Here is a 27,785-nt window from a genome sequence, read left to right on the forward strand (position 1 = left end):
AAACACATCTCTGCCGTTCAAAACAAACCAAAACATGTGAAAATTGGGTAAAAATTCAGGGAGTTATGATTTATTTTAGTTGGGTGCATGAGAAACCCATCCAAGATGGCGGCCGCGCTGAAACGTCAGCTCCAGTAGGCCGTGCCAGTCCATGGGGCGTCTACTTACAGTATATGATGTCTATGGTGAGAGTAACCAACAATGTGCTGTAGAGCGTTTTCACATGATGTCACCAGACCGGGCGCGGCCATATTGGAGGCAAACAAAAGGTAAACACACAACCCTTTGAGTTGCTGCAGTTCCTTGCTCTAAGTGGTGAACACTGCTGGAGTTCAAAACACTTACTATAAAAAAAACACAAATTTTTGACAGACTGTGAAAGATTTCTAAAAGATGAAGAGAGAAAATACCAGAAGTTGTGAGAGGGGAAGAGATTTCAAGTTGCACTTCACAGCAGCTATGATGTTCAGCGACGTTGTTTTGCAGCTTTAACTGTTCTAAGTGTATTTTTCTTTCACATGTTTCATGCTGCACTGCCTGCATTGCTGTCTGTCCTGTAGCACCAGGTTCCCCAACCCAGATTCTCAGCCCTGATGCCTTAATCCTTTCCTGCTACTAAGAACGTTGTTCAGATGCTTTAAATAATTTTGCCACGCATCACCGGACTGGTAATGACTCGCTGAGTTAAATCCCTTACATGTTTGACATGCAGGAAGTGGGCTCTGGAGACCATGGAGGATTCTCTCTGCTCTCTGTCTGAGCTGCTCAACTGCTCCAAGCACTACTCCCTTGGAAATCACAACAAATAGACATTTTTTTTATTTCCATTTTTTACATTTTTCTTTATTTAGTAGATTTCCAAGGTTTTAGAAAACACCAGGTCCTCCACGGCTCGGAGCCTTGACCAGAGGACCAAATAGATAATGATACCTAGATATTTATATTTATTGCAGAGAAGATATGGGTCCATATTACTGTGGATTCATTCATCCCTGATTAAACAGCATTTTTAATCTCACTTTTTCTTCCAAACTGTCCCGGTCCTTTATTGGTAGGTCTGACAGTTTTGCAAACTCCATGCAGAAAAACCCCAGGCTGGGATTTGAACAGCGAATTTATTCAAAATGCTCAAACAACTACGACTTGGGATATGAATTCCCCTCTCTGTGTTCTGCTTATAATATTTATAGTTTACTTTATTGCAATTCCATGCTAATGTGGGGAATGTTGTCTACTTTCCAAAGACGGAAGGTGTTTTACAAGCAGTACCTTCCAGACCAGGCTGCAAAGTATGTGTTAGTATGATTTTGGTCAATTCAGATTCACAAGGTTCAGTTTAATGCGACTAAACGTTGAGTCTATCAAGAACATCTCGGGCAACGAAGCATTCAATGTTAGCCAAGGAGGAGGGGAAAATAACTGCATAACAGGGTCCTCATTCAGATTGAACAAGCCTGTATGAGATTCTCACATTATTATAATAAACATTTGAGGAGGGACGCAATTAGAAATGTTTATTTAATTAAAATTAATTAATCGCTATTGATTGCTTTTTCATCAAATAGCTTTGAGTTTTTCAACCCCGACAGTCTGTTCAATCGCCGAATGAATAACTAGACATGTACAATTTATGTTTGATGATATAAAGTAATTACTAGGTTGATTTGATACTACGTTGATTTAGTTTCATGCTGAGGTTCTTCCAACCGTACCAGTCCAGATGCAGTTATACTAAAAGTGTCTTCGTCCTTCAGTCGGACAGATGAGGGAGGGGGAGCGTTATGCACCTCTCATTCTGTCCTGTATTCAGCTTGCACCCAGATTTCTATCATTTACTTGTTAAATTACTAGTTGCACATGTGTTCCACAATGTGATTACATTTAAAAAAAGGTGAACAAGTAATTTTATCTGTTATTAATAAATCCAAATTAATGTTTTAAAAGGAACAACACCAGGTACAAAATATCACAGTCTATTGTAATTGCATATGATACATATAAAAAATGAACAATATCACAGCTATGCCCAATATTTCTCACTCCCCAACCAGATTTGGGGTTGAAGTAATCTTTTTATTTGACCAACGTCTTCTGACTGAACTTAATGTTAACCTTCTAGCACAGTCCAGTCAGATCCCTGAAAGAGAATCCATGGGGTAAAGATTAGGGTGATGGCAATGAGCCCTTCACCAGAAGATACATCTTTAAAGTACGAGTGGAAATCTCCAAAAAGCCGGCTGGTGGTCACAAGAAAGGTTTGATTGCTGTAACGCCAATCCAGATTTTTATTCCCACTGAGTAATGACTAGGGGCCACATTGATTTCTGCATCCTTATTTTAAATAAAATTTAAATAAAAACAAATAAACTGTTACTCGTTTTGAACTGTTTTTTGTGTCTTTTGAGAAATGTCTTTAAATTTTCCATAAGAACAAACTTCTTGGTTGAATGAAAATTATTTTCCAGCTGATGGATATTTCTGTGCATAACTGCCTCTAACTTAAAACATTTAAAACACAAAAGGAACAACTATTCCTACTGCTGATAATCTTCCACATTGATATTACAGTTATAATAACACTATGCATAACACTTATTTACTATTTTTTAGATATTGATGTATAGACATCCAACACTATATTCCGAAGTAGTTTTCAAGTATTGTGTAAAATATGATTCCTTAATCCAGGACTGTATTGTGTAACAGAAATACCAAGCCGATACCAGCTAGTAAATTTATATATCTTGACACCTGCAACCAGGTATTCCTGGTTTCAAGACTAAAGCGGATGCACAAAACAGCAAAAAGGCTTAAAACCAAGGACATAAACTCATAACTTGCCTCGATGTCAGGTTCTAAACAGGTTGCCACTCCCTACTAGCCTAGAAAGTATCACTTCTGTTCTCACGTAGCAACACCTTTTTCATTTTATGAATTGCATAACTGCATGAAGTACATCTGACTGCCACAGGAGATTTAACCACAACAAGACAACCTGTTCTGCATTTTATTTTTAACAGTGGAAGAACAGGAAATAGCACGTTCACAGTATCCATGTAGGCAGTAGGTGCTATCCTGTGAGGAAATGGGTCAGCAGGCTGAGGTGGAAAATCAAACAGCGTGAGCCAACACCTTTTACTACTATCTATACCTCAGAGTTTTTGGACTGTGTAAGAAAAGGTACCAGAAAAACGAAAGTAACCAGAAAAATTATCAAAGGCTTACCATGGAGTAGGTGAACAAAGATTTTTACGCCTTTATTTTACATGAAAATTTCTAAAATTAAGTCATCAACTCCATCCGGTGCCTTTTAACACCAAGCTGATGAATGAATGGACAACATCGTGACTGGACGCTCGCCCTCCCACATTCCACTGACAGAATTGCATATTTTCACATGTAAACTGTAACGCTCATCTAAAAACAAATCTGTCTCAGTTAATGCCTCCGAAAAAAAAAAAAAAACGAACACATAATCTCTTTTTTAAACTAAAATAATGTGACGTTGTACTGGACCTGAGGCCTTATGAAAAAGTGTCTGTGGCGAAAACACAATGAAGACGAAGGAGATCAGGCACAAAAAAGAGGAAGAGGTGTGGTGAAGATGTATCTAGTTTTTCCACAGCCTCCAGCATTTTGATGCTCCATTTTTAAGCCTTCCTATTCATTCGACGTCAAAAGAATTATAATAGCGATGCCACTCCTGATACTTTTTTTAAAGGAACACATGCTTAAAACGTAAGATTTATTACAAGAGTGCAGGGCCTACAGTTGACCCACATTTGGTCCTACATAAACCACAGCAGAAATATATCTCTTATGTTAGAAGGAAAGCTTCAATTTTATTAAACTACTTCCACAACCAAACAAAGCAGTACTCTGATGTCTCCTTAGTTAATCCGTGTCTAGAAAAACTTAGACAAGTCATGGTCACATTAAATACCACTGTAGCACAGCGGTTTCAGATTGGAACTACAATGTTAATTAAGTTTAAACCAATCCCGACCTCAGAGTGATTTCTTGATACAAAACTGAGAAGAAGGGAGGTTTTTCTGGGGCTTTGGTTTTGTTAAATGAGGTGAGACTCACAGAGTCGGCCATATTCTGTCTACTGTTTTCGGCCCTGTGAAGTTTTGATTCCAGTATATATAACGCAAAAATAGAGAAATTTGTTCCTCTACCCCAAGTGGCAGACACAAGGACATTTTATACTTAACAAGAAATGAAGCGCAGAACTCCAAGAACGCCCTCAGAGGTCCATCCCACTGTAGCGTTTCTATTTAATGGCCCTTTTGGACCAGCCGTGTGTTCATTTCTATCTCAGTTCAATCTACCATCAGGGACCCGTTTCAGATAGAACGGCCGATCGTTTTCAGTTTCAGAACAGGTGATACCAATCAGGTAACTACACTCAGCTTCCAATCAACCATGAGTTAAGTGTGAGCATGAAAGAAGCTCTCCTCAAAGTCACGCAGATACCGGGATTCACCATGGCAGCGGCAGGAAATAAGAGACATTTCCCGGGAGGGGGATAGGAATTCTTTAATGAAAGCATAAGGAGATTATTAAACCATAATTAACACACAGAAACAATACTGTTGCTGCTGAAAAAAGCGAGTTAACAACAGAGAATTTGCTGAAAAAGTCAATGCATGAGTGGTATGAGGGTTATCTGACGGAGAAGTAAAAGCTGTTTTCTCACACTACACCCATTCAACACCCAGAAAAGTGTGTGGGTGTGTGTGTGTGTGGGGGGGGGGGGGGCATTGATTATGTGTCTAGGTGCAACCCGACAGGCATAAAAAGGATGCAGCAGCAAATCAAGGTCAAATATAGAACTACAGTTTAATCAGTCAAGGTCCAGTTATAAGCTATTCTTATTTTTAACTTTAACCAACTAAAGCATTACCTGGCTATATTCAGCATATATAATTAATGATGGGATGGTGTGTAATTGAAATAATGGATATGTTATTGATATTTTTTGCAAGAATTTGCCTTCACCCAACCATCTAAAAATAAGTTGGCACTAATTTTGTTGTAGGTGTATAATTTGTGCCAACCTCACTTTATATTAATCATATAAGCTACATTTATGTTTTAAGTTGAAAGGTGGTGTTAAGTGAAGAAATGTGCTATAGCAGCTGGAAGTCTCATAATTTGATACAGAATAAATAATTGTTTTCATTCTGTGTAGTTCTACATCTCACAGGAACATGCCTGTGCTCGGGACCTTCAGATGACTTCTCTGCGATACACAACAGGCCCCAGCAGCAACCTTTTCAGACGTGAGGTGGGAGATAGCTGTGAAATATCTGTGATGATACATGGCAGAGATAACAAAGCTGAAAGGATAACAAGCAGGAATAAACAATCATACTTAAAAGTCATAAACCGTCAGATGCAACCTGCCACAGAGACATCATCAACCACTAAGTCATACAAACTGGCGTTATTAAACATTAGGAAAACTGTTTTTTATTAATGACTTCATTACTGACAATAATCTTGATGTAATGTTTTTAACAGAAATATGGTTACATGAACTTAATGAAGCAGCTATTCTGTTGGAGTCGACACCTTCAAACTACAATTTTCTTTGTGAGAGCAGACAGCAAAGGAAAGGTGGAGGAGTGGCAACATTGTTTAATGATTCACTAAAGTGTAAAAAGGTGTTTCTGGGAATATTCAAATGGCTCTCCAGGTAAAACTATGTTCCTGAATGTTTACAGGCCTCCTAAGTCCAAATCAAACTTTTTTAATGAATTTAATGACCTCCTATCTGTGATATGTGTTGTTTACGACTGTTTAATTATTTCAACTTTCATGTTGACAACCCTGAGGACAGAAGTGCAAAAGAACTGTGTGACACACTTAGGCTACGTTCACACTGCAGGCCTTGATGCTCAATTCCGATTTTTTTATGAAATCGGATTTTTTTGCGTGTCCGTTCAAATTTCTGAATACTTGCGACTTGTATGTGATCTCCTGTGTGAACTGCATTCATACACCTAAGTGTCCCGCATACGCAGCTGAGGACGCGAAACGTGGATTATAATGCTGCAGCGTATCTTGCATTCTTTACGTTATTCTCCAACCGGATCTTTTTAAGAAGATTGAAAAGGAAGCGAGACAAATTTTTGTGATATGAGCAGCTTTACTGATACTGTCTTCATTCATAATTTTCTAATGACAAAGGCAACCTTTATGTGCGTCTGAACGGCTCTCTTTAGCGCTCTCATGTAAAAACACACATCTTCAGCAGCCATAGCAGCGAGTAAATGCGTTGCTGTGGGGCTGTATTGACCTGCAACAGGTGCTTGTTACCGCACAATAGCCAAACTCTTTGGCATAGCCAGGTCCACCGTTAGTGACGTTTGTCGAGTATCGGTGACGTACAGGTCGGATTAATGCGACTTGGCCGTACAGACACAGATCACATTTGAAAAGATCAGATGCGTATCGGATTTAGGACCACATATCCAAGTGGCCTGAGTTGCATTTGAAAAAATCCGATCTGTGTTGTTCATACTGTCATGAAAAGATCCGATCCAGGTCGCATATGGGCAAAAATTTTTTAAATTAGAAGTGGCTCATGTTACCCTGAGCTATCTCTATAGTTGTGCTGTGATAGGCCTAGGCTGCTGGAGGACATCAGGGTCTAATTTTCTCACTCTACTGATTTCTACTGTTCTTCAGTCTACTGTTCTCCAGTTTTGCATTGTATTACATTGAAATGACTGTCGTCATTTCAGCTTTTAACTTTTTGCTCTCTCTCTTTTTCTTCATAGTAGGTACACCTGGTCTGGCGTTCTGTTAACTGTGACATCATCCAGAGAAGACGGCTCACCCGCTACTTCCATCTAATGTAGAACAGATTACTGGATCAATGTGTGCTTCTGTGCTTTTTTGTCTCTCTTGTTGTGTCTCTGCTCTGTCTTCTGTAACCCCAGTCGGTCGAGGCAGATGACCGTTCATACTGAGCCCGGTTCTGCCGGAGGTTTTTCCTTCCCGTTAATGGGTGGTTTTTCTTCCCACTGTCGCTTCATGCTTGCTCAGTATGAGGGATTGCAGCAAAGCCATGTACAATGCAGATGACTCTTCCTGTGGCTCTACGCTTCTCCAGGAGTGAATGCTGCTTGTCGGGACTTTGATGCAATCAACTGGTTTCCTTATATAGGAAATTTTTGACCAATCTGTATAATCTGACCCAATCTGTATAATATGATTGAACTTGACTTTGTAAAGTGCCTTGAGATGACATGTTTCATGATTTGGCGCTATATAAATAAAATTGAATTGAATTGAAATTGGGTCACTTCAGGCTGCAGTGTGAACGTAGCCTTAGAAACTTTGGTTTAACTCAACATGTTAAACAGCCGACGCACAAACAGGGACATATTTTAGACTTAATCATCACTAAAGGTCTAAACATTTCCAAAGTCAATTGGGTAACTGATGTTGCCGTGTCTAATCACTTTTCTGTTACCTTTGAAAGCATAATTTCCCGTGACTCATTTAGCCAAAGGCACTGCATGAAAAGTGTGATTTTCGTCACTATGCGGCACTGTAGATTGTCGTGGAAGTTCAGGTTAACGGCTGTTCACGGTAATTTGCAGGCAACACCGAAAACTGCCGTGAATTGTCAGAAATTGACGTGGGCCTTGCTTGGCGTGGTCCCCCCATGACCCCCCCTCCTCCTAATTCTAGGGGAGGCTTTAACATGTAAATGAAAATGCTGTGAGCTATACAAATGCAAATCAGGGTTGCAGGGGGAGTTTACCCATGTCTCGCATTCAACTCCCCTTCAACTCCTCTTGGACGCGATCTACAACTTTCAGCCAGTCCGCAGACTGACGAGAAGAAACTGCTGATTGCTATCAGTGGACTGTCTCATATGAGTCAGTCGGTACTGAAGCAATGCCAAGAGCGTGGAAATGTTCAAGTCAGAAGTTTTGGTTGGGTCATTCAGGTTAAAGTAAATGAAATGGGGTTTAATGAACTAAAAATAAGTTCCACTTTAATGGAGAGGTATAGTGAGGATTTAACTATATATACAGATGCATCTAAACTAACTAATAAAAGAATGGGTGTTGCTTATGTCATTCCAAAATTAAACATTAAAGTTGGAAAAAGAATGAGTGATGATTTAGCAGTTTACACAGCGGAATTGATTGCTGTGTGGCTAGCTTTGCTTTGGGTGGAGGACAATAGGCCAAGGAAGGCAGTAATTGCTTCAGATTCCAGCTCAGCTTTAATCAGTATTAAAACATTTCAGTCAAAATCAAGGCAAGACATTGTGTATGATATACTGCAAGCTGCAAATAATCTAATAAAGTCAGGAATTAATATAACTCTGGTATTGTACCAGCTCATATAGGAGTAATAGGAAACGAGTTAGCAGATAAAAGTGCTAAGCAAGCAGCTAGACATTCTAATATAGATGTTGAAGTGCACTACAGCAAAGAAGAAATTAAAAGTATGGTCAAAAACATAGTTAAGGGTAAATGGCAAACATTATGGGACGGTGGGCAGACTGGAAGACAGTTCTATAACATTCAGAATAAAGTGGGAAAGAGCAGAAATACAAACAGAAGCAAGGAGGAGGAGGATGTATTTTCTAGAATGAGGTATGGACACACACGTCTAAATAAAACTTTGTTAATAATGAAGAAGCATGCTGATGGCAACTGAATTCTGTGGTAGTCCAGAGACTATAGAGCATGTTATTATACACTGTAATAAATATCAGGAAGAAAGACAAAGACTAGTCTTACAATTACAAGGAGAACAGATGAGGCTAAACTTCTGCAAAAAAAAAAAACACAGGGGAAATGAGTGTAAACTACGTAATTGGCTTCCTGAGGAATACAGGACTAATAAAAATAATTTAGTATGATCTTTTTGTTTGTTTTGTTTTGATTGGTTTGTTTCGTTATGTTTGTTTGTGTGTTTGTTTTATTTGTTTGCAACCTATTAGGGAAGGTTAGACTCCAGTACCACACTCCAGTCCAGTTGGTGGCGGTAATGCACCATTAAAGTTAGTTGCCAACCGCCATAAAAACCGAAAGAAGAAGAAGAAGAAGAAGAAGCGGACCGTCTCGTCAGCTAATAGTGCCGATATGAATTAGCGGTTCACTTAACTGCAGAATTCGGTAAACTCCAGGTTGCTGTCCATAGAGGACAAGTTGGCGGCTCTGCAGTCGAACAACTGTGCGGGAGAGACTAACTCCAAGAAGAGAAGACGGGTGCAGAATCCCAAGCTTAGGTAAGAATATGTTCGGTGACTGCTAGCTAAGCTAAAAGTAGCCTAGCCTACAACCAAATCTAAGATTAGCCTAGTAGCCTTGCAAAAGAACAAGCTTTATTAAAGTGTATTTTCATTTACAGGAAGCAGTATGCCGTCTTCACAACTCGGACACAAATTGCAGGCGCTATGAACCGGAGCAAGGCGGTGACCTCCTATTTGCTCGGAGCCATGTCTGCAATTCCAGATTGACACGATGTTGATAAAGACGACATTATCTGTAAGTGACTTGTTTTTACTGCTTCTCCTTCCTTGTTTAATGTTATTGTGACTTGCGTTTGATTTTTATTCATACCACTCTCATTTAATTATTTTCCAGCCTGGCGAAGAAGATGGCGTTGTTGGCGTGGTCTCGGATGGATTGGACGGCCGCCGCCATTTCGTAGGCCGGTGTTGTGCGCAATTCTGTTTCCCCTGTGTCGGGAGCGCATTTTGCAGCCGTTTTCCCGGCGCTTCTAGTTGATTTCTCGGTAAAACAAATCCTATAATCATGTCAAGGTTGTAACATTCAGTTTAATCGGCAGCTGTTTACAAAATTGTAAAATAAAAATAAATAAACGGTCTTTCAGACATCTCCCGAAAACTTTGGGAAATAAAGAGCAAATGTTTCTAAATTCTCAAAACATTATGTGTGATGGGATGTAGTATACTAGAAATTTCCTTAATCCAGTAAACTGTCATATTTTATATTACAAAGGGATGTACTGGGAAGTCTACAGTCTTGTGTTTTCAGGAAGTCTAGGCTGTTTCTCAATTCACGAGAACGCGCTCGCATTCTCGTGAATTGAGAAACAGCCATAATGTTTGTGTCCTGCTATCAGCCATCCCATCCTCCTCTTTCAGCAATGTAAAATCATAAATACACAGTAGGTGCTGGAATAGTGTTTTATGGCTTACTTTTATTTGTCAGGTTAAAGTGACAAAAGTTGGAAAAAGACCGTTTATCTTGCCATTTATAACACAATACAGCGTAAGAAGACATAGTTTGTTTATTTTTATTCTACAATTTTGTAAACAACTGCCGATTAAACTGACTGTTACAACCATGACATGATTATATGAGTTGTTTTACCGAGAAATCAATTAGAAGCGCCGGGAAAACGGCTGCAAAGCGCATTCCCGACACAGGGGGAACAGATTTTCACGGGGGAACAGAATTGCGCACAACACCGGATCTCTCTGAACTCTGTGTGAAGCTGCAGTCCCGGTTAGAGGCGACGCCGAAGTACAGAGCCGCGCACAGGAGGCGTCTGCACATCGGACCTGCCTCAGAAAGAACGCCGCCAGCAGTTACCTACAACCCCGAGGAGGCAAACGGACAGTTCACGGAGTTGTAGTTTTTGGATCCTCGCGTTGTATATAGTTGTTTGTTTTAATAAAGCTCTTTCTTTGCATAAACATCTTCCTGGCAAATGTTCATTTCCTGTATAAATTCATTCATGTCCTTGATGGTAGCCTAATAATAGTGTAGTAGCCTACATAGGATAACATGAATATACAGCATAATATGAATGAATGAATAAATAAATATATATAATAAATATATATAAATATATATATATATATATATATATCTAAATAAGTTATTGGGGATCTGCCAACCAATCAGGAGTGATTTTACTTGTTTGAAAGAAGTGGTTCCATCCAATACTCAGTAAGAACGTTCAAGCCTGGCCTGGCCACGTGTGGTTTTGCTGCCAATCAGGAGCGATTTTACTTATTTAAAAAAAGTGGTTTCAGCCAATACTGAGTAGGTTATTCAAGCCAGACCTGGCCAGCCACGCGGGTTCGCTGCATTCATATGCTAATTAGGGCCATTAGTACAGCTGATCGCTCTCCACATACGTCAGAGTCCGGTTCCGACAATTTGTGGCACTGAAAACGGCAACAAGCGCGGGTTGCAAATTGTCGTTAACTGCCGAAAATGAGGGAGATCTGCGGTAGTTTACGGGGACGAAAATCTCACTTTTCATGCAGTGAGGGACACCATAAGAAAACGCACCTTTAAGAACAATGCCACGGAAACTTTTACCCACACTTACTCTTCCACTTCCTCTTTGCCCTGCAACTCAGTAGGTGAACTAGTAGATAACTGTCAGTCTAAAGTCTCAGACATTATTAACTGCATTGCTCCAGTTAAAGTGAAGGTTTTTTACGGGAAGAAGAAATCTCTGTGGAGAAATGCTCCAGAAGTGAAAAAAGAGAATGTCGAAAAGCTGAACGCAGGTGGAAAAAGTCCTCACTAAGACTAGGAACGTAGAGAACATGGACCCGGTTCTGAAGTCCTCACTAGGACTAAGAACGTAGAGAACATGGACCCGGTTCTGAAGTCCTCACTAAGACTAACAACGTAGAGAACATGGACCCGGCTCTGAAGTCCTCACTAAGACTAAGAACGTAGAGAACCTGGACCCGGTTCTGAAGTCCTTCCACTAAGACTAAGAACGTAGAGAACATGGACCCGGTTCTGAAGTCCTCACTAAGACTAAGAACGTAGAGAACATGGACCCGGTTCTGAAGTCCTCACTAAGACTAAGAACGTAGAGAACATGGACCCGGTTCTGAAGCCCTCACTAAGACTAAGAACGTAGAGAACATGGACCCGGTTCTGAAGTCCTCACTAAGACTAAGATAGTAGAGAATGTGGACCCGGTTCTGAAGTCCTTACTAAGACTAAGAACATAGAGAACATGAACCCGGTTCTGAAGTCCTTCCACTAAGACTAAGAACGTAGAGAACATGGACCCGGTTCTGAAGTCCTCACTAAGACTAAGAACCTAGAGAACATGGACCCGGTTCTGAAGTCCTCACTAAGACTAAGATAGTAGAGAATGTGGACCCGGTTCTGAAGTCCTTACTAAGACTAAGAACGTAGAGAACATGGACCCGGTTCTGAAGTCCTTCCATGGCTCCCTGGATCTCAGGGAATAGACTTTAAAATCCTTCTGTTAGTCTATAAATCCCTGAATGGCTTTGCACCTAAATCCATCACAGACTTGTTATCAGGGCATCAACCCTCCAGACCACTCAGGTCTTTCTGAGGATTTGCGCCTTTTCTGACCCATCCTCGTGCAGATCTCAGCTAAAAAGTAGGAAAAACTCAGGGTTAGCCCTAACAACTCTGCTCAGTAGCAGGGTCGTTTCAATTTGATGTCATATGTTTTCTCGGGGTCAAGGCTTCTGAGCTTTCTGAAAAGGAAAAGCCGGGGAATTTACTCTGGATATCCACTAACCCAGCTTTCTGAAACGGGGCACAGGAGGTTTTTTTTATTGTTTTTATTTAGTCTGATTGAGGGTAATAATTTCTCATATTTCACAGGATTCATCTACCCCAAATGTTAGTTATGCTCACATCTGTGCAAACAGGGTCTGATATTAAATCTTCTGAAAATATTTTACAATTCTCTAAATGTACTTTTAAGATTTAGGCATTTTTGAATATTTATTCCCATAATTAATCAAAAAGAATTGTGCTACACAGAAATCAGTAGGAAATCAAAGTAAGCCGCCACAAAATAGGTGTCTGGATTGTCCAAAGGGTTGGACCGTGTTGGTGTTGGGAATTGTCTTTCTCGATCAATCAGGTGCTTTAAAAAGACGTCCATGGATGCAGCTTGGGAGAACTGCTCTGAGAAAAAAATTGTATGTGCACCGTCGTGCTCCAACACAAGCCCAAGCCACGGAGAATGCACCAGACAATGTGGATTTCGTTAAAGATAATAATAAATGTTCCTACTGACTGGTTCAGATCACGCAGTAAAATCAAAGATCTTGTTCCACGACAACAGTTCATTCTTATTTCTCAAACTCACTCTGCTGATGTTTCATATTGCTAGCTACCAGGTCAGAAGTGCTATAAAAAGATTAGGAAACATAAATACGATGATTCACCTAACACCTGCTGCGATCATTCAATCAAACTGCACACTGCTTCTCTCCTGGAGAAAACCAGCTCAGCTTTGCGTTTGTCGGGGGGTCTCCTTTACCGTCTGAGGATTTTCTCCTTTCTGCCTTCTTAATAAGTTATCCGCTCTGCTGAAGCATGTTAATATTACCTAAGCCAGTGACCACAATGTTGGGTTTTAGTCTATTAGCGTACATTTCCTGTCAAGCTGAAGCATTATATAACCCAAGCTGCACATTAAAGAAAAGTCGCATTCCTTGTTTTGTTTTTGTTTTCTTTTTTAAAGGTGCAATGAAATGTTTAGTTAATGCAGAAATCCTTTCAGAAAGGGAATAAATCTCACGTACCTGGAAGTTCACCCTTTTTTCTTTTTGCCCTTAATCTCTTCAACTTTGGCTGCTGCCTGGCTGTTTCAAAGCAAACTGAGGCAGCGGCGCAGTGAAACGTTGACAAGTTAAGTGTTGGGTCCTGGCAACACCAGCTGACTGCTGACCCTGATCGCCCCCAGGGTGGGAGAAAGAAATACGCTCTCAAACGCACACAGACGTGGAGAAACAACTCATAAGAGTCCTTTCTTTTGTGAAGGATGTGGTGCAGCTTCTGTGGAAGCGCCTCTTTAGAAAAGACGTCACGATTGAGCCCTGGGCCCCTGACAACACAAATGTCACGCGGGGGATGACACCAGATTCAATTAGCCGCGAGCAAAGGTTTAAGCTACCATGACTTTGCTCCGCGTGGCCAAGCAGTACTCAGTTCTCACATATAGACTGGTGTTATGTGTTGCAGCAAAGCTTGTAGGGTTATCTTTGCCTTGACGATGTATGAGGAGTGCGTAAAAATCTTTTCACACCCCTTCAACTTCCCCACTTTCTGCCTTACAATTGCAAATTTCAGTGCATTTCATTGGGAACTAATGTGATTCACCAACATGAAGGAGTGCATAAAAGTGTAGTGAAGTAAGAATGACCTTATCACTTCCGTTCAAACATTTTAAGGGCCCCTGTGGAGGCCCTGAAGGACCAGATGTGGCTCCAGAGCCACAGGTTGAGGACCTTTTGATCTAATAGGGGGTTTTCAGCTGACGTCACGCTCACGTGACTACTCAGCGCGTCCGCCATATTGGGTGGCAGTCGTTTCGCACCGTTGACCTGCATTGTATGACGCCTTAGGCAGTATTGGAAGTGAACAATGGGGAAAACGTGTTTAATGGTTGGTTGCACGGCCCGTGGAGGTGGAGATCAACGCTCTTTCTATCGCCTACCAGCCGTGATAGTGAATCAGTGTGAAAAAAAAAAACAGCCGTCTGAACAACGCTGTCACCTATGGCTGACACGGATATCCAGGTCCGATTTGGACGTTGTTAAGCTGGAATACGCCAGAGTCTGCGGTGCTCACTTTGTCACAGGTAATTAACTGTTAAGTATTTAAAACATATAAGAAGAATATATTAATAATAGGGCTTGGGCGTTATGACTTATTACTTTCCGCGGCTGTCATGTTGATTGCCTCCGCCGCCTCTACTGCCTATTACTACCGCATACTGTACTCCCTCTCTCAGCCGTGTTTTAATTTGATTAATTTCACCTTAACTTGATTTCAACCATGGTAAACCGTTGCTGTATTGTGGGCTGTAACAGCGCAACACATGATCGCCATGGGAAAAACATAGAAACAGATAAATTTTCCACCGCTTTCCTGCCTGGAGGCGCAACCACGGAGAACAAGCGTCAGAGATAACAAAGAGTCGTCGGCTCGCTTGGATCGCGGCTGTAAGTCGACCGAACATAACTTTCCACAGTATCCCGATGTCAATGAGAGTGTGTTCTAAACGTTTGAAACACATAGCAGCAAGTTAAAAGTACATTACATGCGCGAGTGGTTGTTAGCGCTAACGGTTAGCATGAGCCAGAGCCCGGCTGAGCGCAGCTTACCTTTGAACGAGTTACAGAGATAAAGAGATCGTCGGCTCGCTTGGATCGCGGCTGTAAGACCGAACATAACTTTCCACAGTATCCCGATGTCAATGAGAGTGTGTTCTAAACGTTTGAAACACATAGCAGCAAGTTAAAAGTACATTACATGCGCGAGTGGTTGTTAGCGCTAACGGTTAGCAGCTACTAAACTAGCATGGGCCAGAGCCCGTCTGATCGCAGCTTACCTTTGAACGAGTTGCTGTGTTCCCACTGTTTGCTGGCTTTATGATCTGCAGCTCCTACCGGCGCCAATACGGTAAATACAACTTAATTTTGCACTGGTCATTGTTCTGCTTAAATAATTAAAGCCGCGAGCGGCGTCGATCGGCCTTGCAGCCAAGCGCCTTCGCGCACACACATTTGCAACACATTTGCGTCGGATTGTTTAAATTTTTACCACCTTATTAAAACTCACCCGTCCACGTATGATGGCGATTTCCTTGATGTACATAACCAGATGTGAACTGGTTGTGAGCCTCTAGATCCTTGTAAGCTCTCATTTCCTCAAGAGTGTGCAGAGGGTTTTCACCGAACACCAGGTAATGCATCTGGATTACGGCTAAACAAGGCACCGTGGAGGGCATACGGGTCCATATGGTCGATCACGGAACATTTCCTCAGATATACGTCCTTATCTGGTCGCTCTAGCGTGCTGGCGTACTTATCCATTCGCGATACGATAATACGTGTAAGACAACTAGAGATAAGGAAGTGTGCCACCCAATATGGCGGACCGGAAGTTGGCCAGTGACGTCAGTGAAAACACCCTATTGTATTTCTGTCAGTATGTTTAGGATCGTTGTCATGCTGGAAGGTGAATCTCTGTCCAATCTCCAGAAATGTCCTGTATTCAACTCCATCTCCAACTCCTTGCTAAAGAAAAGCATCCCCACAGCATGATGGTGCCACCATTACATTTAATGGCTTTAGGTTTATGTTCAGTGTTAGTTTCCCTCCACAGTGTTAGTTTCCCTGTATAATGTTTTTCGTTCTTGCCACTCATCAACAAATTAATGCAGTCCACCAACGTCCAAAGATTCCCCAAGCTGAGCCGTGGATCTCTGCAGCTCCTCCAGAGTTACCATTGGTTTCCTGGATGTTCTCAGGTTCTCAGTCTGGCTCAGTGGTTCTCAGATAGTGTTGTGCGCCCCCCAGGGGGCACGAAGGAATGACACGGAAGAATAGCCTTGCCTTTTTCCTTTTTTCTCAGCCCTATTTGTCTGAATCTGCAGTCAGTAGTAGGAACAGCAGGGGGTTCTCATTATTCCTCAGAGCAACGTGTAAGGCGCTCTCCTTTCACTCCACTATGAGGCTTTACGAATTTGTTAAATTATGTTTATTCGGGCGGATTGGTGGAAACCGGAGTGGGTTCGGCCGACAGCGGAAGTTACCTTTCAGCCATAAAAAGCCACTAGAAATCTAAGTAAATCCATCAGATTACTTCTCACTCACATTTCCATACATAGACCAACATGGTGAGTTGGTTGTGAATATTGTAAACAGCTTGGAAACGGGTTGCTTTCGCAAAAACATTTAGTGGTTTCATGGTTATTCTGTACATTAGCACCTATTATATACTACCCTTTGCAAAACTTAAAGTTAATTTTGGTATTAAAATTACTAGTAAAATACTAGTATTTAGTATTTTAGTTAGTCTTAGTATTAATGTACTTAGTCTTAGATTTCTGTTTATACTTTTCAGTATAAGTCAAGTATACTCCACTATACTTTAGTTAATAATATGAAAGATAGTTTATAAAAAGTAAACTTCAAGTACACTGCCTCATTTTAAGTATGACATAAGTATACTTGTAATACACTTGAATAAACCACATTTTGCTCAGAGGTTGTATTCAAGAAAAAAAAAAACTAGCTGTTATAACGTTATGTGTTCTTTTGGTTTACTGTCAAGGTTTAAATTTGTGGTTTGAATTTTTGTTTATTGATGATTATCAAATAACACAGATATAGATATGAGTGAAATCATTGGGCAATAAATAATCTGTACAACCAGAACTGGTTTATATTATTCAACAGCTTCACTGCATTGGCAGCGTAGCTATGAAAATGTGTTGATGAATAATAATTCACTCCTGAAAGAGTATAAAACTTAACGTAATAGTAATTTGTCTTTAATATTAATGGCTTCATATTTTAGACTGTTGTTTATATCATATAGTTTATAAAATGTTGAAAAGTTGTAGTTGTTAGAAACTGGTGTTATAGAATATATTTAACTGTTCTAAAAAAAAAAGTGATTCTGGGTAATCTTTAGAGCGACAGTTTCAATGCATTAAGAGAGAAAACAGTAAAAGTTACATTTCTGACCCATTTTGTTGGGCTGAGGGAGCCTGAAATTTTTACATACTTCAAATGGGGGTGCAACAGCAAATATTTGAGAACCACAGGTCTAGCGGGCTCTCAATGTCATGTTAGGTCTACATTTGGTCCATGTTCAGAAGATAAATTGAACAAAGCTCTGGAAGACGCTCAAAGTTTGGGATTCTGTTTGATAACCGAACTCGGCTCTAAACTTCTCCACAACGTCCACCCTGATCCGGTGGGTTTTCTTTGTCTCCATGATGCACCAGTTTTCTCTAACAAACCTCTGTGGCCCTCACTGAGCATCTTAAATTAATGCTGAGATTAAATTACACAGAGGTGGACTTTTCTTTACCGATTGACCTCTAAAGGAATTAGTTGCACCTAAATTCATTTAGGGGTATCGCACTATAAGGGGTTAATTCAAATGCATATCCCACAGTTCAGATCGTTTGTTGTGGACTGTAAAAATCACACTTCCTTTTCCTCCCTTCTTTACAGTTGCGCACCACTTTGTGTTGATCTATCACATAAAATGTCAATAAAATGCATTAAAATCTATGGTTGCAACAAGACAAAATGTAGGACGTTTCAACGCGGATGAAAATTTTTGCATGGTAAATCAGTATGAAAGTTATTACAGTTGATTTAAAGGAACTTTTTCAAACTTTTTAGATAAACGCTCCGTGTCACTTTCAAAGACCTGAAATAATGATTTAAAGCCGCTTTTTTTCAGGAGCTGCATTTTTTGTCAAAATAACAAAATCTCCTCTGTGCTCTGTAGCTGTCAGCACGCACGCAGCCAAAAAAACAGGAACTGCTAGATCACCTATAAATAAAACAGTTGTCAATCTACTGAGCAAATACCAAAAAAGGTGAGCACTTTTAACTCGCTTATCACTGACTAAGCTTTCCTCCCCGTGTGTTTGTTGCCAGAAATGAATGAAAACAGCCGTCAACACGGCCAGCTCTGAATCATTGCGTAGGACAAAAAAAAGAAACATCTTCTCAGAGTCAACACACTAAATAATTTCCATATCCACACTTCCTTTCATTCTCGTTGTTTCTCAAGGTTCATTAGAACATTGTCACGGCTAAAATAGACCGATCCACAGAGTTTAACTTTTACTTCTGATCCGTGCCACCCGCCCCACAGCGTCCGACACCTGATCTCGCCTTACAGCTCATTTTTAAAACATTTATTTCTTAGAGATTCTGATTCTTTGTTTCAAACAACCCAGAGAGTGTTTTAAACCTAATAGGTCGGAAAACTAAGCTCTCCATAAGTGCTTCCCTGGAGCAGAATCTAAAAGCAGGAGCGGAAGGATCACCTTGTGCTGCGTTATCCGATCAGAGAGCTGGGAACAGTACCTGTCATCCCGGGCAGGTTTCCAGGAACGGATAAATATAACCTCCTCTAAAAACTGGGTCTCTGCGCTCGGGTCCGAACGCTCTTCACTGCTGTTAGTCGCTTCTTCTCTGATTTCCTCTTCTTTGCTTTACCTCTATCAGCTTGTTTTTCCCTTCTGGTGTGTTTCAGAGCAACCCGCCTCTCGCTGCGCGTTGCTCGCTTGTTTGTTGTTCACTCCCCTAGGCGCCTAGAAGTCATTGACAGAGGCAGTACAATCCCTCTGAAAGTCTCCTCCCTTGCTCTCTGATTGCCTCCCTCCCTCCCTCCCTCCCCCCGGCGGGCAGTGCAACATATCCAGGCCTGTCCTCTCTGCCACAAGTACCGCTAAACACTTTTCGTCCACCTCTCATGTATCCTGTTATGAGTATTCTTTCTTCTCCTGTTTCTTTCGAGCATTTCACAACGCCAAGATGGCGGAAGCAGAAACCCAATCCAGCTAAATGTTTTTGTTTTTTTTTCTGCTGAAGCTCCATGGAGGTGCCACCTCCCTGCAAATATCTCAGGAATTTACAGATAAAAAAAAAAAAAAAAAACAGCAGCAGCAGCATAAGTACGGCTAAGCTGAGGAACAGACGGGTGCTCATGTGCTTCGGTTTTTCTCGTTTAGTTTAATTGGTTGAATAAAGAAAAATAATTAAAAGAAGCTGGCAGACACCCAGCTGATTGTGGTTCCTCTTTAGGATACAGATCATGCCTGACATTACGACTGAAAACAGCTCAGTCCGGCACAGTTCCTGTTAAGATGAAACACATCGAGGATTCAGGAACGAAAATCGCTGCAAAGTGTGCCGACCTCGCACAGAAAGTCGAGCGTTGCGGCGCGAAAACAGACGCGGCAGCTGAAAGGGTTGGGAAGCGTGAGGTTTGAGCTCGACAGATGTGCGGAAGCTGGGCAAACAAACAGACCCACCTTGTGCACGATGTCTCCCAGGTCTCTGCAGTGAGTGAAAATACTCCGGGTGGAGGCGTATCCGCTGAGCTGCGATAACTGATATCTGCAAAGACATTTTTTGCTACAAGTCACTTCAGATGGATGGGGAGTAATTTAGGAGAAAAAAGTATTAAGAGAGCTTTCACACATAATTAAAGATGAGACGAGACTCCAGGGGAGGAAACACTGTTTTTAACACACAATCCATACAAAAACTACAGATGCAACTATGCGTTTTATAAACAATCCCCTGTAATAATATCTAGGAAAAAAAAAGGTTTCACAATGATGCATTTAGGACTTCCTCTTTACCAACCTGTTGAGCAAAGAGAAGAGGCCTTTAGAAGAAGTGATGAGCTCAATTACGTTCTTCAGAATGCCAGCTGGCAGCTTGGTGGTGCTCCGGCCGTCGTAGCCGTTGAGGCGCCAGCGGCCCTGGATGCCCATCTGCATGGAGTGGGCAACGGCACGCAGCTTCTCCGTCAGGCCTCGCAGGCTCTCTCCTCCCATGCCATAAGTCTGGAGGCAACACACACACACACACACATAGGTAACGGCTGGGCAGTGCATCCCACCCCCTGCTGCCACCAAACCCCTCAGAGGGTAGCGATGTTTTTATAAGTCACATCTCCACTGTGGTTTGTTTCTGGCTGCGATCCAAACGTACAAATCTCAGACTCTCCTTCATTTCCTGTGACTTTTCTGCTGTCTGGTTTGAATAAATCCACGGAAGGCCTAAAACAGAACTATGTTTTCCTCTTCAGGTATTCGGCTCTCTTTATTCCTTTTAAATCAAACTTTTTTTAATTAAACCTTTTATCCAATTTTGAGCAACACATAGCGCATTACAAGATATACAACCCTAGCAATTCCAAATAATCCCACCAGAAAACACTCCAACGTTTGAAAAGAGAGGGTAATTTGAGTCGTCTGAATGGGTAGAAAAGTGCTATTTAAGAGTTGTCCATTCAACGTTGAGCCAAACAGAAAAAAAAAACTGTGAGAAAGAAAAAATGAAATGGATCTACAGAATCAGCGTAAACCAGACATCAGAAGGATGGTTGTGGTGGAAAATGTCACTTCTGCACCTGTTCTCCACAAGGAAACAATAAAGAATGGAAAGAAAAATGTTTTGAAAATTAAATAAATATAAAATACATGATCAAAACACTGTGATAGACTAGAGACCTGTCCAGGGTGAACTCCGCCTCTCTCCCATTGACAGCTGGAGATAGACACCAACACCCCTCATCGCCCCAGCAGGGACAAGCGTGTTAGAAGATGGATGGATGATAAAAACATCCATCCATCCATCCATTTTCTGACCCGCTTAATGCTACATAATTAAATAAAAAAAGAAGAATTCAAATATAAATAAGTCTGAAAGCAATAATAATAATAATAGTAATGGAATTGATTTGGTATATATATATATAAAAAAAAAATTATATTTGTATGTACAGTTAACCCCCTAATGATTCATATTTCTACTCTGCCAAAAAGTTTTTTTCTGATGTAAAATGAGACAGCCATCTTTCAAAAGATGATAAAAAATGTAAAAGTAGTATCAATTGTGTTAAAAATAACTTTATATAATTTTAAAAAATTGCCGTGTCAGAAACAACGTATATGCTTCTCAATAATCAACTGAAATTGCATTGTTTAGCATTTTAGCAATCAGTCACCTTTCTTATGATTGCTGGCATGTCTCCAGTTAAATTTGATGGTTCATCTTTGGAGACAAGCGGCGAGTCTTTACGGTGGGAAGGTCTCTTCACCGTTACTTTAGTCTTTAGCTCCTCCCAGAGGTTCTATGTCATTAAGTCAGGACCGAAACATTCACATTTATTCAAGTCATTATAATTTTTATTAATCATGATCCATTTGCACAAGATCTTTAAATTTTGTCATCATTGCATGCCCACATTGCAGGTTTCCCTTCATTTCTGTGTGCCCTTTGGAAAATATATGAAAAACCCAGAGAATTACGAGGCTAAGGTTGAGTACTATTGGGCTTAAAGTCCTCCCCAGTGGGTCAGGGAGAACCAGCACGTGCTACTAGAGCTGGACGATTATTCAATGATGATATTTATCGATCAATAATCATATTATCTATGATAGATAAAAAAAGGGTCAATAAAAAGTTCACAAGAATAACAGTTTTCCTTCTTTTGCATTCCAGACCATCATGTAGGTTAATACTACAGTCATTACATCCTCCCAACCAATCACAAACGCAGACACAGAAACCAAGCACCGCCCCCTCCAAAGAGTTCACATGTTTTTTTTTTTTTTAAAACTGCAAGTCTTTAAAAAAGGTTGTTTGAATAAAGGGTTGAGTTTGAATTAAGTGTTTGTGTGTCTGTATCTAAAAATAGGTCGCTAAGCAACAGCGTAAAATGCCTGAGATGCACTTAAAATATGTGTTTAATTTGTTGATAATTATCGATATCGATCAATATGATTTCTATTTTACCGATATGCTTTTCTTCTATATCGTCCAGCTCTACATGTCACTCACTTTCCAATAAGGAATGCTTGTTTCCTTTCCTAACAAACGGTGCACATAACGCCGCACCTCACACTAATTTACATCTAAATCAGAGGCTAGCTAAGACATAGAGATGATATTTAAGTATTCTTTTTTTTTACATCTCTATCACCCCAATTTTCTGCATGGCATCATGAAAAGCTCGGCTCTTCAGAGCTGCTAAACCAGAGCGTTTGATTGTTAGCGTCCACTCGCCGCAGGGTCAAGTGCTTTTGACCGGTCCGGCTTCGTTGGCACACATCATCCAGCCACTTGAACGAGCTCGTCAACAAGTGGCCATGAATCTTTTATGGAGCTGTTAATTATGTAGCTGTGCACTTGAAAGTGTTCAGCCTGTGCCATGTGAGCATCTGATGGTGTGTTTTTTTTTTTTTATGAATGAGCACAGTGTTGGAGCTTCACGGAGCATCACGGCACACACAAACACCCACACACAAGGTCTGTTTGAGGGAGACGGCAACTACGAGAGGACCAGTCCTCCTCATTCACACAGACTCCAGGCCTACGGCTCCAATCCGCACCACGGTTAATTCGAGAACTCGACAACAAGCGGTTTAAGCCGTCTTAGTCTGCTGTTTGCAGGCTGTTACGTCACCAAAGCTGGACATTTGCCTGCCACCATCCCGCTGAATCAATTGGTTAAATTAAAGCAAAAGACTATTCTGGTGCGACCGCAAATCTCCCCACACAACAGCTCATTTTATCAAGCCTCCTCACACGTTTCACAGAGAAAATATTTCTACAGAATAAAAGGATCAAGACTTCAAAAGTAGGGTGAGCGCGTTTAATTGCACATGGATCTGAATCTGAATTAGAAAATGATTAAAAGGGTAAGTAATTCCTGTCTTTTGATCCACATTGCACGGATTCATCAAACACAGAGTGATATATTTCAAATGTTTAGTTTGGTTAATCTGAATGAGTATGAAATAAAAGTTTCTTAGAAAGGTAGAATATTACACGAAACCAATTAAAGGCAAAAATGTTATGTTGTGATCTACGCAAGGGTAAGCAACAAGAGATCCTCGCTGGAGATGCTGGCTGGTCAGAGCGCTGCGTCAAAGAAAAATGAATAGAAAGGGAAAAAAGCGGCCTGGCATTGTGACTGATGTCAGCTGCAGCCTTGAAAGGATCGTGAAGCAAAACCCCATTCAACAGTTTGGGGAAGATGAAGCACTTCAGCAGGCGCCACGAACAGACCCATCCATGGCATGGGCTAACTGTCTCACATCTGGACCGAGCCTCTCCAGGTTTCCACGGTCAGTGATGAATTTAGGAGCCGGGTCATCTGCTGGTGGATCCAGGCTGTGCTTTATCAAGTCCAAAAGTCGCTGCACTAAGGCGGACATTTATATCCCTTCACGCTTTCTCCTGCTGACAAGCTTTATGGACAGGCTGGTTTCATTTTCAAAGCTGGTTGGATGACCACGGTGTTAGCATAGCCACATGCTGATGCCCTCCATGGCACGATACACCGACGCTGAAACTGATGCAAAAGGAGGACCAGCCGCGTATTAAAAGCATATGTACCGTACAGTATATGGGCATAACTTTCAGTAGGCCCACATTCCTGGATTAAATACTGTGCAGGTCAGGATGTTGAGTTTCCAAAAGTAAACAATATGTCACTCTGTGTGTGATACATCTACACGATAAAATGTCTTTCACCTCCTGAACTGAATTACTGAATTTTCTTTTCATAACCATCTAATTTGGTGAGACGCACCGGCGTGTGGCTGCCAACGCTCCCGAGTATCGCAAAGGACACACAGCAGTTGTCAACATGCACTTTGGTAGACAGTCGAGCAACTTGTTGATGCTGATATAGATAATGCAGGTAGGGTTTTTTACGACTAACCCTTGAATGGATGGCAGCTGGAACGTAAGATCAAAGTGGCACCCAGGTGAAGTCAGTCAGTACGGCGGGTCTGGGTACGCTGGCAGGATTTTATAAGATTATCCTGCAGTCTCTGGTGCAACTGTGCAAACAACAGCAAGATCTGAATGCATCTCAGAGATGAAAATCACCACGCTGCTGCATCGCAGAATATCCACCACCCTTGCCAAACATGGGCATGACGACTCAGTTGATATCCTGATAGCTGCTCCCACAGGGGGAAGCCTTGGAGACACAACGGGCCGCTGCAGGTGTGCACGGCGGACAAACCCGCACAGCTGCGCATCCTCACTCACCAGGGAGCAGAGCTTCTCCACAGCCTCCAGGATGAGCTCCTGGTGTCCGATCTTCTGAACCCCCAAGTCCTCCAGATCCTGGGCCGTCAGCTGCAGCAGGTCCAGACCCGACAGGTGCCACTCCGACACCTGGTACTGATCGGTGGGAGCATCCAGACCTGGAAGTCGTTTAAAAAAAGAGAGGTTTTACTGTGCACAGGACAGGAGTCTACATGGAAATTCTCCACTGTCAGAAAAACCTTATGCGTGTAGCAGCATGATAAAATGCCTCCTGCCTCTGGTTCGTGTAGAGCAGCAAAGAAATGAGAAAGTCCCACCGAAACCTCAGCAAATCAAGTCAATTCGTCCACCTGGAGGATCTTTGACTCTTTTAACTTTACCGACGTGCTTCTTCGGGCTAAATAGAAACATCGTGGTGTTGCTCAGCCAGTGCTCACTGGAAGCTGATGAAGAATTTGAGGAGCGAGCTAAAGATTAGGGTGATGGCATGGAGGCCGTCCAAACGTCAAAGAGTCGTAGCTCATGGCTAAATGAGAGGTAAAAACACCAGGCGTGGCGTGACAGCGGTTACAGGAAGTGTTTAAATGCTGCAATGCAAACTAAAGCTTTTCCATTCAAAGGCTAAATGCCATTTTTGACAAAATGTTACAAAAACAAACAAAAACAAAAATGGCCAACACGTCGCTTTTAGACGTGCTTTGATTTTTAAATAGATAAAGTAAATCCCAACATGAACGCAAACCTGCTGATGAATGACTCGTTTTATTTTATTTATATTTTTTTTATTTTGTATTCTACGGGTAATAAGTTTCTACAAAGTTAGCAGAGCAGGGCAGCGGACTCCGCTGTGTTGTAACTGTGCAAGAAATCATTAATCCACGCTGAGCTTTGCGGCTAAATCTCTTCTCTTTGTTTTTGCAGAACCTGGAACAGTTTCAGTCGGTCCAGCGAAATCAACGGGAAGAGAAACAGAAGCCCATTATCGAGACAGTTGTTGAAAAGATTTGGCTTTAGTTGTTGACACTGATCAGAGCCGCACTGTTGTGGCTTCTCTCTCTCTCTCTCTCTTTCTCTCTCTCTCTTTCACTTCCTCATTCCACCTCCACCTTTCACTTCCAATAGGATTCTGCTTCTATTTTCGACCTAACCGCCCGATCCAAGGTACCTGCGAGAGGGATCAAGTGTTGGGAAATGTTGCGCTCTCACCTTGGAGCCACTTGGCGACTCTCTCCTCGCTCCACGCCGCGATAGGCTCCATGCTCGGAGTCCTGCTCCACTCGCTGGTTCAGCTCCAGGCGGTCCTGGCCGACTTCTACCTTTCCGGGCTGCTGGAAGAAGAAGGAAAACTTGATCCTGATCTGGAATCGGATGATGACGAATGGCACTCCTTCTCTCAGGTAACAGGTAGAGTCTCCCCCCCTGCTTGTGTCAGCCAATGGTGCGGAACTGTCAAGCCCCACCGGCAACAGGACCCCTCCCTCCCTCCCCCACCTGACAACCCCACCTGCGCGCAGGAACTGCGGCTTTCAGGCTTCATAACTTCCTTTATAGTCAGTCTGCGTTCAGGCCGGGGGAAGTGCGTGGGAAAGGCGCAGATTTGCACACGCAGCGGTTCTGCGAACGCGGAGCAACACCTGACCAGAGGAATTATGATATAGTCTTCTTCTTCTTTAAGAAAAAACAACGAACAAGGTTTACTCATATTTGTTGAAAACGATTCCGATTCAAACTGATTGATTTCATCTCTTTAGGGCACTTGTGTCTAGCTCAAGGCCCGCGGGCCGAATCCGGTCCGTCGAGGCAATTTCTCCGGCCCTCAAGAGCCAAAAGAAAAAAAGGGCATATCATGTCATAAAGTAGAGGCATATGTCCTTTTAATTTGTAAAGTGGCTAAAACTGTGCCTCCTGTAGCGAAAGTTTTATTATGTAGTAACAGCATCCTGCCACCAGATGTCAGTTTTTCCATAACACATTAAAACAACCCAGAAATGTCCAAAAAGAGAAAAAAAGTGATGCAGAAAGATGAGTTTAAAAAGTAACTCACCCCAATATCAACCTTTTTTGCAGATAAGCTGTATAAACTGGGCCTAAGAGTGCTACGTGTATGTTACTGTGATTTATTTATTTATTTACATTTTTATGTCAACTGGAATTAAATTATGAAATCATAAGTGTCATCTATACACGCACAACCGGCCCTAATAATGACTACATGATGTGAAAGTGGCCCGATATAGAAATGAGTTTGACATCCGTGCTTTATGGGCTGATGAGGAGGCATCTACACAAGCATGGTTCATTTCTTACAGTAATTTAATTTTAAGTGAAAACGTCTATATTTCAAGGAATTACATGATTATTGTGCAGTTCAGGTATGGTTTACACCAAATTGATAACCTAAAATTCTGAGATTATTAAAATTTGACATATTTCTGTCTGGGCCTACAGAGTTGGTGCAGGATTTCCATGTTTGGCTTCTGCTAACAGCCTGTGCTTGATTGTGGTCATATTGTGTACTTCAACCCTGTACTTCAACCCCCCGTGTGTTTTACGTGTCCCCCTGCTTCAGCAGACCATATTCATGGCTCATAAACAGGCTTTTGCTGAAGTGCAATCATCTGAATCAGGAGTGTTAAAGCAGAGAAACTTCTAAAACAAAAATACGGGCCAGTGTCCCCCCCGAGGATCGGGGTTAAAACACATTACAGTCATCAGCTGTGTCCAAATTCAGCTTGGGATGTTCACAGATAACATGACACAGGCTTAGTATTTACAAGAGTTTTTTTTACATTAAAGCACGCAGGTTTGTATATTAACCTATGTGCTTATATAAAGCGACAAACACACTGGATGACTCGTCTTTGTTCCAACCTATTTATGCTCTTTTCTTCCCGAGAACGGAAAGCCGTCATGCTGTATGATAAAACGACAATTTTGTATTTTGTTGCTCCTTGGGTTTGGATTGAAACAGCAAAGAAAGTTCTCAGTTTCTCTGCCCATCTTCCTGGAATGTCCTCCAATGTGAACTGAAACTGTCAGAACTTGTTTCGCTGGAAGCCTCCTCCTCTATCGTAAGACGCTGACAATGGAAACCCTTCAGACCGTGCCCGTCTATTAAACCTTAAATTGTTACTGTTTGAAATTTAGTGCTGCTGCTGTAGTGACGCCTGCATTTAATTCGTCAAATTGCTCG

At 41.6% G+C, this 27,785-nt stretch overlaps 1 protein-coding gene across 2 annotated transcripts in view; it reads right to left on the bottom strand.

Moving 5' to 3' along the window:
- The window catches only part of cnksr1 (connector enhancer of kinase suppressor of Ras 1), a 49,042-nt gene extending 22,988 nt beyond the window's left edge, over positions 1-26,054 (bottom strand). For both annotated transcript variants that reach the window (XM_036150384.1, XM_012864586.3), the window contains exons 1-4: positions 25,799-26,054; positions 24,593-24,750; positions 20,165-20,367; positions 19,828-19,912 (exon numbers count right to left, since the gene is read on the bottom strand). In XM_036150384.1, the coding sequence (XP_036006277.1) occupies positions 19,828-19,912; positions 20,165-20,367; positions 24,593-24,750; positions 25,799-25,850 (498 nt within the window). In that variant the 5' untranslated portion in view covers positions 25,851-26,054. The remainder of the gene's footprint in view (positions 1-19,827; positions 19,913-20,164; positions 20,368-24,592; positions 24,751-25,798) is intronic.
- Between the last annotated feature and the right edge of the window lie 1,731 nt (positions 26,055-27,785).

The sequence above is a fragment of the Fundulus heteroclitus genome, chromosome 19, assembly GCF_011125445.2.
Source record: "Fundulus heteroclitus isolate FHET01 chromosome 19, MU-UCD_Fhet_4.1, whole genome shotgun sequence".
Taxonomy (NCBI): Eukaryota; Metazoa; Chordata; class Actinopteri; order Cyprinodontiformes; family Fundulidae; genus Fundulus; species Fundulus heteroclitus.